Here is a 12620-nt window from a genome sequence, read left to right on the forward strand (position 1 = left end):
ATTTTGTGCTCAGTTTTCTTTATAGTACAATTCTCATATCCATACATGACCACTGGAAAAACCATAGCTTTGACTAGACGGACCTTTGTTGGCAAAGTAATGTCTCTGCTTTTTAATATGCTGTCTAGGTTAGTCATAATTTTCCTTTCAAGGAGTAAGTGTCTTTTAATTTCATAGCTGCAATCACCATCTGCAGTGATTTCGGAGCCCCGAAAAATAAACTCAGCCACTGTTTCCCCATCTATTTGCCATGAAGTGATGGGACTGGATGCCATGATCTTAGTTTTCTGAATGGTGAGCTTTAAGCCAACTTTTTCACTCTCCTCTTTCACTTTCATCAGGAGGCCCTTTTGTTCTTCACTTTCTGCCATAAGGAATTGTTAGGTAGTTAGATTAGGAAAAAGGAGTCCAGAATGAAGTGGCTAAAACACAAAGAAGGGAAAAGCCCGTGAAAATAGAACAAAGGAAGGTCTGAGGACTGGAGTGAGAACCTCAGGTGAAACAAACAGCCCTCCTGGCTAGCCCAGTTTACATAGGGCAGGCTCAGGGGGAGGAGAAAAAACATATAAAAAGAGGAGCCAAAATTGAGCCTCTGGCTTCTCTTCTCTTAGTGTCTTTTGGGTCAGCCTGCCCTCATGCCTTGAGGGTGTATTTTCCTTTCCTTGCCAAATAAAACTGAGCTGTAACACCAAGCTATAACACTGGTCCGTTCATCACTTCCAATTTTTGCTGCAGTGAGACAGAACTGAGGAAATCACAACCTCCCCAAAAGAATCATATTACAGTTCCTTTGAAACATACTTCTTTTTCCAGCTAATAGGATACCATGGATATTCCTACGGATCAAATATAGATATGGATCTACCTAAATATATATGCATTTGACATTTTATCTCTTTAATATTCCATAATAAATTACTCAACCATTTTGCTGCTGATACAGTAGCAGTTTTCAGTTTTCGACCACCATGATAAATCGGAAATGGATGTCTTTTTAATATTTGTACACCAATGTGTTATTTCTTTAAATAAATCCCTCAAAGTGGGATTGCTAGCTCAAAGGGTGTAGTATATGCATTTACTTTATTAAATACATTCAGATTACTTTTCTAAAGGTTCAGCAACTTACATTCTCAGCAGCAATATATTAAAGTACCTATTTTCCTAAACTCTAGTCATCTGTGGGCATTAAAGATTTTTGCCAGTCTGAGAGGTGAAGTTCAGACACCTTTGCTTTGTGTTTCCTTACTAGTGAGGTTGAATATCTGTGAGAAAATTATTAGCCCTATGCATCTTCTCTTCAGAGAACTGCCTGGTTACAGCCTTTACTCATCTCTCTACTTGTAAGTGCTTTCTGTACAAGAGGAATATTAAACCTCTTGGCTGTCACACGCATGTACAGTACAGTGGGGCTTGCTAGCAGCCAGCACCTTGCGGGTGATCAACCAGTAAGCGTGCTGCTATCAAAGGGAACCCTGGGGATAAGAAAGCAAGCATGAGCAGACTTCAGCACACACACTTAGCAGTGACCCTTGCTGTTACAAGAATTCAACCGTTCTAGACATTAACGTATGGGAAATGTCTGGGTTGGCCAAGTTAGCCTGCTATGATCACCTGGAGGAGCTCAACACTGATGTGCAAAAGTGGTACCTGCTTCTACATAAGCACTAAGGTGGAGGCACACACGGTCAAAGGTTTACCATGATGCTCTCATGATGCTGTCACTCTGATAACTCTCTTAAGATTACGTTTCCTAGAGGTGACATTAAGAAAATAAGCCTGGGGGCAAGAATGATTGGTGGGGCTATTCCTTTAATATGATACCAGCCCTGGGACCAGGCATGGCACCCATACTGTCAGCAAAGTCTGCCAGCCTCACCCGCAGGTCGAAAGGCAGCATCACCAGCATCCCACTGTGGTCCATGAATAAGGCAGCTTCGTTGTGCTCATATATTTGTCTGTTTCGGGGAAGCAGCAGTGGGGTACACAACTGGACAGCTCCTATACCAAATGAGAAAAAATAACTGGTCACTGTTTCTCATGCTTTCCAGAGACATAAATTAAAACAAACACAAACGTGACAGTTAAGAATCTGCCACTGGGACTGTTGAAATCACTTTATCTTCAATTCCCTAAGTTTACTAATGGAAAGCTCATCTAAGGTTAAGTTTGTTAATTTAGTCACATTTCCTTTTTTTTTTTTCTGGCTGCACCACACAGCTTGCGGAATCTTAGTTCCCTGACCAGGGATCAAACCCAGGCCCATGGCAGTGAAGGCACTCAGTCCTAATCACTGGACTGCCAGGAAATTCCTTAGTCATATTTCCGACTCCACAAACCAACTGTATTTTAGCATCAAGGTTATAACACTCAAATCTGTCTCCCCTCCATAAGCTGAATTATAAAAATAAGCTTAAACATCACGGGTGTCAAATGAGCGTAACTGAATTTAAAAGTAAAACGTGGCTGCACCCCAAGACCATTAACATGACTTTCTGAAGAGGAAACAAAATGTCTTTTGAGAAGGCCCATGTTTTTAAAAGAGGACATACCGTGTCTTTTGAAGATGCGGATGATGGTTTCACACACGTGCTGCTGTATCTTGGCTGTGCGGATGGAGAAGCTGCCCTAGAACATGACCAATTCAAGTGTCAGTGAAGCCTGATCAAAGGGATCGCCCAAAATATCTTTCTGTGGCTTGTCGTATGCATGATACTACTTATTCCCAAGATCACAAAACAGATCTCAACGAGCCACTCCTCTTTTGAACATATTCAGGAAAGGAGAAAACCACATGTTTTGCAACATGGCCTATTTTGGGAAGGCTTCCTCAGTTCAAAGTCCAAGCTCTCAGCAACGGTGATGTGTGCCTTTCAGAGACAGCTAGTCCTACACACAACTCTCCAAAAGGACTTTCAGAGATACTGTGGCAGTCAAACATCTAACGGCATCAAACCCCCTCCCACAGACTACAGTATTTCATAGTGGGCCTCTTGAAAGCTACATGGCATTTATATAGTTTGTAAATGACTTTCTTTTTCATTTTTTCTTATAATAAAAGTAGCACTGTTTCACTACAGAAAATTTATTAAAGACACTACAGAAGCAAAAAACCAACAATTAAAAAGTCAACCGTAATCCTGTAGATATCTAATATACCAGTGAAGAAAAACCACTTAGCCCCTGAAATCTATACTGATCTTCCACAAACCTTACCAGGACTTTCTGCTACTCTTCAAATTCTATTTTAAGCATATGGAAATGTATACAGAATGTAACAAATATCTATTATTAACTCATCCAACTTTATAAAATTTTAACATTTTGCTATACTGTTTCAGACTGTTTTTGCTTTTAAGAAAGAAAATGATGAAGTCTCCCAAACCTGCTTGTGCTTCATTCAGAAGCCACCTGACGAGCTTTTAAACTGAGATTCTTTTTGTTTATGTATTTATTTGGCTGCAGTGGGTGTTAGTTGCAGCTCTCAGGATCTTAGTTCCCTGACCAGAGACTGAACCTGGACCCCCTGCATTGGGACCATGGAGTCTTCAACACTGACCGCCAGGCAAGTCCCTGAACAGAGATTCTTGAAGTGCTTCACACTTAGACTCCAAGTCACTGTACTGGATGTAGGGCCTGAGCCTCTGTGTTGTCAAAGGGCCTCACAGGTGACTTTCATGTGCAGCCAGTCTTGGGAGCTGGCTATTTAAGCTGGATCTGAACTGGTTTTTTCAGCACTGGCATCTGGGCCAGGGCTTGGTCTCTGAAAGCACCACTTCTTATCCTCTTTGGTTAGGGGGTGGATCAGGAACTCCTACAAGTAAAGTGGTTAAAAGTGTGGCTCTTCCTAGAATAATGCCCATGCACACATTTTGCATATACAGACCTCAAACTAAGAGCTTATGCTGGACCAGGACCTACGGTATAGCACAGAGAACTATAGTCAATATCTTATAATTGTCGTCAGTGGTTAAGTTCTGTGTGACTCTTTGTGACCCCATGGACTGTAGCACACCCGGCTCCTTTGTCCGGTGCCATCTCCTGGAGTTTACTCAAATTCATGTTCATTGAGTCAGTGATGCTATTTAACCATCTCATCCTCTGCCATCCCCTTCTCCTTTTCCTTTCAATCTTTCCCAGCATCAGGGTCTTTCCCAATGAGTCGGCTCTGCATATCAGGTGGCCAAGGAACTGGAGCTTCAGCTTCAGCAACAGTCCTTCCAGTGAATATTCAGGGTTGATCTCCTTTAGGAAACAACCTATAATAAAACCTATAATAACCTATAATAGAAAAGAATCTGAAAAAGAATAGATAGATATAGCTGAATCACTTTGTTGTATACCTGAAACTATTACAATACTGTGAATCAACTATGCTTCAATTAAAAAAAAGAGAGAATTTATGTGGGAGGCATTAAAGGAACCCAGGAAAATTCAGGAATGGACTCGATCCTTTCGTAGAGCAGGTAAAGCTCTTTCAAGCCATGGCTCACCCCACCTTCAGTATGTCACTGTCGTAGGTGTAGTCGATGGCAGGGGAGACGCGCTGGGCGAAGATCTGGCCCATCATGGTGCGGTAGGCCTTCCCGTCCACGTTGGCCAGGGTGTGGTGCAGCACCTCGTGCAGCTCTGATTCCTCCATCTGGGGCGGGGGCAGCAGCTCACTCTTGAGCAGTTCTGTGGCCGTGGGCCGCTTCGCCGGATCGTGGTTCAACAGCCAGGAGATGACAGATTTCTACAATGCAATACTGGGGATGGGATGCGATGGATGGTGCTCGGGAATTCTCCCAGCAAGCTGGTGGTTGGTTCAGGTTCTAAAGGACACACTTCTTCCCCTTAGATCATCCATTTTAGTTGGTATTTCTTAAATTTCTGAATTTGTCATTTCCCCCCAATAGTTCATTATGGTCATAGGATTGTACAACAAGGTAATATTAATATAATATCTTTCCTAAAAGGTAGAGGCCCTTTTTGTACTTCACTGTTATAAAGGACCAAAAAACCTTCAACAAGGACATAGAAGCAAAAGTTAGGCCTTCTAAACACACTGTATCTAAAATACAGGTTTTTTGGTACAGTTCTTAAACCAGACAAGATACGAGAACATAAAACAAGTTATTTTTAGGTGCCTAATTTTAGTAGAAAATATAATGCTTAAGAGCTGCTGGAATCCCTAAATCAGTAGAAAATATCTTGTTTTTATGTTATCTGTATTCATACCATTCCCTTGAATTCTCTTCTGTTACTCATTTATTATACTTTCATAGCTACTACCTAATTAAGCAGGGAACTATTTGAAGATACTATAGTTCCCTGCTTAAACCTTTGAAAGGCCCCAGAATGATTCTGTAATTCTCTTGTTCATAAGGAGTTAGAAGAATACTTGAGATCAGAAAACCTCAATATAGATGAATCTCATTAAGCATCTTTAATTACATATCTTTAAAATACCCTCCCCCATAATCCTTAACCCTGGTTGAGGCTAGAATTAAAAACACATGTAATTATTTTTCATATAAAGAAAGGAACTGATGTGATTTAACTTTATGAATATATATGTTAAATTAAACTGGTAAAAATAATATCCTATTCAGCAAAATCAACAGTAATACTTAATTCCTGTATGTGGCAATAACTGTTATACTCAGTCAATAAGCATTTTCTATGCTGCCTTCTTGCAGATAAAAAGCAACAATGCGGCATGGGAGGCAGCAGTGGCAGTGGCTGCCGTGGTTAAGTTTATACGTTTTATAAGGTTAAGTTCATATACGGTTATATATGGCTAAGTTTATACATCCCCAGTGCAAACGCTCCAGGGTGCCCAGTAAGTCCTTGTGCTAGGAGGACAATCACTGTCTTGAGAGATGGTGTGTATAGCGGTGCTTATGCCTGCAGTTTGACTACAACACCACAGAAGCCACCATGTGGGAATGCTGAATAAGACTGACCTCATTACAGGGAAATGCTATGATCTGAGTATTTACTTATGATACCCTAAAAAACACAGGGAACAATTCAGTTCAGGTCAGTGATAATAGCTAGTAAAAGAAGGAGAAACATGACTCAATGTATTTTTTTAATGTATGCTCAGTCACTCAGTCATGTCCGATTCTTTGCAGCCCCATGGACTATAGCCTACCAGACTCCTCTGTCCATGGGACCTCCCAGGCAAGAAAGCTGGAGTGGGTGGCTGCTTCCTCCTCCAGGGGATCTTCCTGATGCAGGAATCAAAACTTGTGTCTTCTTCATTGGCAGGCAGTTTCTTTACCACTGAGATACCTGGGAAGCCACTTTCTAATGGTTCTAATTCAACATTTGAGGCAGAATGGGTCCCTCGAACCATAAACAAATGTCATATGTTAAATGCTACCAAATTATAGGATGTTTGTGCCAATATAAAATAAAGGATATTTAATATCTCTATTTTACAGAGGAGGAAAATTAGTCTAAAAAAGTTAAGTCCATCCAGATACAAAACCAATAATCAAAAAATAGCAAATTAATGCAATATTCTAGCTAGGTTTCTGTTCTCAACACTAAAATTTAAATAAGGGATTCTGCCTTGATTATAATTGTTAAGAAATCAGTTTAAGGAGTAAACTTCTACATGACGAGAGTATTAACCATGGAAGGTTCCTCTAAGACAAACAGCCAGCACTAAGAAGAAAGGCACACCAGAAGCACTATAACAAAATCACTAATAATTATTCCTTCATATTAGCCAGATGCTAATAATTCACTATGACATACATATACTACAGGGGCTTCCCAGGTTGCGCTAGTGGTAAATAGCCCACCTGCCAATGCAAGAGATGTAAGAGATACGGGTTCGATCCCTGGGTGGGGAATATTCCTTGGAGGAGGGCATGGCAATTCACTCTAGTGTTCTTGTCTGGAAAACCCACAGAGAAGTCTGGCGGGCTACAGTCTATAGGGTAGCAAAGAGTCAGACACAACTGAAGCCAACTTAGCAGGCACATGCGTGTACACACACACATGTATTTATAGTATGGAGGAAAAATTATTTTGTTTAAATTACTGTATCATCTAACTGTCTAGTCTTCCCCTTTACAATATAAGCTACTTTAACCAATATAAGACAGGACAAAATTACAGTTTTAAAATGTATTTTCTTTTTCTTAAAGTTTCAAGCTTAATCTCAATGAGCTGTAAGAGCGTTCTCTTTGTTCAATAGCTAAGCCAAAGGTCCAAACAGTACTTCAAAAGCATGATGAATCACAAAAAAGAACCCTGTAGTTTGTTAATTTTCTATGCCAGCCCTTGGCATTTTTACAGTGTTTTTCAAGTCTAAACACATTTTAAGTACTCCATCTTTTGATATTTTCCCCCCACGTTGTTCCCACGACACAAGAGAGTGAGTGGCAGAAGATTACTAATTGAAGAAGAAAAATAGTAATTAAAACTCCAGAGTGAGAACACAGTAATTAAAGTATCAGAAAATTACCTGCTTTGTATGCTCTCCATCATCAAAGTCTTCTGGAAACTTAGGTGAAGTGGGCTAAAAAAAATATTGTATTCAAATCAGCTAGTGCTTGGCACACTGCCACATTTTCACAATAAAATGTGAAAGCATTTTATTCACCAGAGGTAAGAAAATCAAATAAAGAAATGAAAGTTTGCTAACAAGGGGAGATGGACAAGAAACTCATCTTGAAACCCAATGTCTGTCCTTCCAAGGAGATACGTTTTAACACTAACTTCACCCAAATGACAGCCTAGGTGACAGAAAGCACCTCATTTGAGAACAAAGTATTTTACCATCTAAGGGCTTCAGAGAAAGACAAGAGCAACCTTATTAAACGAACAAGGGTAAAAGTACAAAACGGTCAACACAGAGTAAGAGAAAACCAACATGACAATCTCTACCCACCCCCTTAAATTTCTCACCTTTCTGGAAAATAAGACCTCAGTCATAACATTAACCTCCAGTTGAGATATTCTTGAAATGAGGCAACAAACATGAATTTTACACTAAAGAAAGGCACTTCACCAATGACATAATCCTCGAAGAGCACTCCAAGTCAAGGCAAGGACACAGTAATCACCTCGTTTCCTCTGATACATGATGAACATAGCTGCCCACGCCGTCCTGGCAGCTGAACTATCAAACTCCTTCCTGAGATACCTCACAGGGTATTCTTAGTCACGCTGTATGTGATTAATACCAACAGACATGCATACTTGGTTCTGCTCTAGGAAGGAGGAGGAAGATTCTCCATCTCTCTTACACAGGAATATGTGAACCTAAATCTCCCTCACTCTAACCTTGTTCTCCCCTCATCTTAATGCTGATGCCCATGGGCACCCTTGACCTCACCCACACCAACATTAGTCCCTTTTAGTTTGGGAAGAGGCAGGAATCAAATCCAAGAAGACTGAGGGAGATCTCATCGTGAAAAAAATTCAAGCGGCTGATTTTTACTCCAGACCCCACTTACCTTCTGGTCATAGTGGTATTTTTTAGGCATTACTATATCCAGTACATTCAGTTGGAACCTTTTAATTTCTAGATCTAAATATCTGCTATCCTTATAACTCCTTCCCATTGCTGTAACTATATTGATATTATGCAAAATTTTAAAATCCCTTTGTTTTAAAATCAAGAGGAAATCTCAAAAAATATTTTTAAAAGGATAACCTAGCAATACCTCCAAAAATAAATCAATTTGGGGTAAGTTTTTTATCATTGTAAGTGCATAAGCTGAGATGAATTTCCATTTACTAGAAAACATAGAAAATTACAGCAGGACCACCCCTTTCTATATTATAAATAACAGATAAACACCCAGCACTGAATTTTAATGTCCATGCTAAGATTCAGGTTACTGGAAATGGAGGCGCTAAAACATCTGATACATACATCTCTGAGCTGGTTGAGAACAAAGATTCTTTCTGAGGCTGTGACCATGGGGTGATAAGACATCTCAAAGAAGATAATCCCCAGGCTGAAGAGATCCACTTTCTGAGGAGGAAAAAGAATTACATTTAGAACCTAGATATGAAAGCATAATCCAACAGGGAATTAGAGGATGAGCACTGTTAGATGGGATAACGTTCACCTAAGTGAAAAATAAGCCATATGAGAAAAAATTCACTCTGTCCTAAGAAAAAAAAAAAAATCTGTAAGTATAAAATATAGATGAGATTTTTATATTTAGACAATAAAATATTTGGGATGACTTCAACATTTTTCTTAAAAATTGGTTGTAACTGGTTCAGCCCTACCCACAGACATAGATAACCCCTGGCCACACATTGAGAATAATTATTACAGAGCAAGGACAACTGACATCTTTAAAAGAGTCAGCTTTGTATCTTTACAGGGCTTCTGCAGTGGTTCAGTGATAAAGAATCCACCTGCAATGATGCAGATATGGAGACACAGATGCGCTCCCTGGGTCAGGAAGATTCCCTGGAGTAGGAAATGGCAACCCATTGCAGTATTCTTGCCTGTAAAATCCCACGGACAGAGAAGCCTGGTGGGCTGCAATCTATGAGGACCCAAAGAGTTACGACTGAGCAGCTAAACAACACAACAACAAAACTGCATTTTTATTGATCATCTCAAAAGGGAAACACAGCACAATCTGCATCTGATAGCAAGTATCAGCTATTGATTGCAAAGCCATACTGATGAGGACAGAAGCACAGCACAACAGAAAGATCGCGTGACAAATCCCCACAAAATATGGAAGTACAAGTAAAGAAGGCAAAAGGCAAGTCAGTGCAGAGTCTCAGGTAGGCAGCGGCCAAGGGGAAGAGGATGTTTAGAAGGTCCTGCGCCTGTGGCAGCCGAGCACAAACAGGCCGAGACTGCTCATGGTACACTGCACACAGGCATAGAAGCCGTTTCCAAGGAAAACTTGAATGCAGTTGGACTCAAGGATTAGCAGGAGAGCCTCTCCAACCGGTGACCTCCAAAGTCTTAAAAACAAACATTCATCGTGTCATTTCCTACACATTAGCTGTAGAAAAATGTGGAATATATAGAAAAGCACCAAGAATAAAATAGCAACCATCCATAACTCCATTGCCTAAAGAAATTTACTACTGATGGCTAAGATATGCCCATTTTATGCCTTTAAAAAAAATATCTACACACACACACATGCATTAAAACTAGAACCACAGTGTCATCTATAACTTTTACTCGCCTAACATAAAAGAATATTTTAATACTATAATGTCATTTATCTAAAACGTGATTTTAACGACATATTCAATTACATGGAAGCCCCATAATTTAACCAGTTCCCTGCTTTTAAACACTTACGATTCCACCCTGTTATAAACAACACTGTGACAAACGTCTTTCACACCAATCTTTCTGGATGTCCCTGGTTGTTTCCTTAGGATACATTTCAAAAGGTGGAAGAGTGCTAGGCCAAAATCCTTTCAAGGATTCCATTACCCTCTTGCAGGCTAAACTGCAGTGGTGACACTATAGGTGCCTCCCTCCCTCAGGGTGGGCATGTCCACCTCTACACACCCTCATCCTCACCTGGTGTCTGGAGGTCTCCTTCAACTCACTGCCTGGTGCTCTTGTCAGAATCAAAACCCACACTAGAGTTGCCACTGCAAGCTTGAAAACAAGCTTTGATGCAGACTGCCTGCTTCGTGTGTTTTAAAAATTTACCTCTATGGGTCTTTCCCTAAGTGATCTCAGCCAGGCTCAAGCTTTTAAATCCCATCTGTGTGCTGGTGGCTCTCAAATTTATACCTCTGACTTTGACCTTTCTTCTGAACTTGAGTCTTTTTTTTTTTTTTTAATATTTATTTGACTGTGCAGGGTCTTTAGTTGCAGCATGTGGCCTTTTTTAGTTACAGCATGTGAACTTTCACTTGCAGCAAGCAGGATCTACTTCCCCGGCCAGGGATCGAACCTGGGCCCCCTGCATTGGGAGCCCCGAGTCTTAGCCACTGGACCATCAGGGAAGTCCCTGAACTTGAGTCTTGAGTCTTCAGCAGCAGACTGGACCTCTCCAATCGGATTTCTCATCTGGCATTTCCTTCTTAACGTGCCCCAGGCAGTTTTCTTTGCTATCCTCTCCTCCACCTCCCATGTCGTTCTTCAGGGTTCCTAGGCTCAGTCAACTACCCTTCCCCTAGCCGCTCCAGGCAGAAAGCTGAGTATTGTCCTGTTTCCCTTCCTCTTCCTCACCCAACACCCACTCCATTAAAAAAACCTGTCACTTCCCCTCCAACGTGCATCTCATATTTGCATACTTCAGAGATATCACTTTGGTGACAAAGGTCCATATAGTCAAAGCTATGGTTTGTCCTGTAGTCATGTACGGATGTGAGAGTTGGACCAGAAAGAAGGCTGAGCGCCAAAGAATTGATGCTTTCAAACTGTGGTGCTCGAATAGACTTTTGAGAGTCCCTTGGACAGCAAGGAGATCAAACCAGTCAATCCTAACGGAAATCAACCCTGAATATTCATTGGAATGACTGATGCTGAAGCTGAAGTTCTAATACTTTGGCCACCTGATGCGAAGAGCTGATTCATTGGAAAAGATAATGATGCTGAGAAAGACTGAGGGCAGGAAGAAAAGCGGGTGACAGAGGATGAGAGTGTTGGATGGCATCACTGACTCGACTGACATGAGTTTGAGCAAACTCTGGAGATAGTGAAGGACAGGGAAGCGTGGCGTGCTGCAGTCCATGGGGTTGCAAAAAGTCGGACATGACTGAGCGACTAAAACAGCAAACCCGGTGTCTACTGCTACCGCTCGTCCTAGCTCAGCCGCCCCATCTGGATTTCTGCAAGGCGTCCGGCAGCAGGTGGAATGAACTCTCTCACTCGAGATCCTTCAGGGGCTGCCTGTGCTCACTCCTTATCATGTCCACGCTGGCCCTGCATCACCTGACCCTGGCGTTCCCCCCAGCTTTGCTTCGTGCCTCTTGCCCCCATGGCTCACCTTGCTGTAGCCAGTCTGACCTTCTTTGTGACTGTCCTAAGTGCACCACGCCATGCCAGCTCTCACCCATGCTAACACACTTCTCTCTGAGGTGCTATTTCCTCTGCTTATCCCTCTCCCCTCAGAGCCAAGCTCCAGGCCCCAACTCTTGTGACTTCTCCCTCTTTTCCTCTTTTATCAGGACAGCTGTCCTCTCGGAGAGGCTTTCTGTAATCAGTCAACCTAAGGACGATGCTCCCTATTGTCCTCTGGTCACTGGATCCCATTTCTTTTCTTCTTAGCTCTTACATAGTTTGTGATTTAAGAATTTTTACTTGTTTGGTTCATCCATCAGTGGACAAGCCCCTTGAAGGCTGGAAAAAGATGTCTTATTAGTTGACTGCGTTGTTCCCTGTGTTCCCAGGGCCTGGCCCAGGGCCAGTTAGTTTAAATCTTTAGATGGACAGAAGGCCTGTAAGCTCCTTGGCAGCAAGAGTGCCAGCTTCAGTCACTGTCTTTGGGCATCACATGTCCTACCTGGAACAGTCACTCAGCGGATTCAAGATACAGACTTGGACTGCAAGGAGATCCAGCCAGTCCATCCTAAAGGAAACCAGTCCTGGGTGTTCATTGGAAGGACTGATGCTGAAGCTGAAGCTCCAATACTTTGGCCACCTGATGCGAAGAACTGACTCACTG

General features: G+C 41.6%; 1 protein-coding gene across 2 annotated transcripts in view; it reads right to left on the reverse strand.

The window, feature by feature from the left end:
• Window positions 1-12620, reverse strand: part of EIF2AK4 (eukaryotic translation initiation factor 2 alpha kinase 4) — a 102086-nt gene that overhangs the window by 29532 nt on the left and 59934 nt on the right. For both annotated transcript variants that reach the window (XM_018054469.1, XM_018054468.1), the window contains exons 19-23: window positions 8882-8983; window positions 7466-7519; window positions 4499-4735; window positions 2553-2628; window positions 1880-2001 (exon numbers count right to left, since the gene is read on the reverse strand). In XM_018054469.1, the coding sequence (XP_017909958.1) occupies window positions 1880-2001; window positions 2553-2628; window positions 4499-4735; window positions 7466-7519; window positions 8882-8983 (591 nt within the window). The remainder of the gene's footprint in view (window positions 1-1879; window positions 2002-2552; window positions 2629-4498; window positions 4736-7465; window positions 7520-8881; window positions 8984-12620) is intronic.

Source organism: Capra hircus, chromosome 10 (genome assembly GCF_001704415.2).
Source record: "Capra hircus breed San Clemente chromosome 10, ASM170441v1, whole genome shotgun sequence".
NCBI classification, from domain to species: domain Eukaryota; kingdom Metazoa; phylum Chordata; class Mammalia; order Artiodactyla; family Bovidae; genus Capra; species Capra hircus.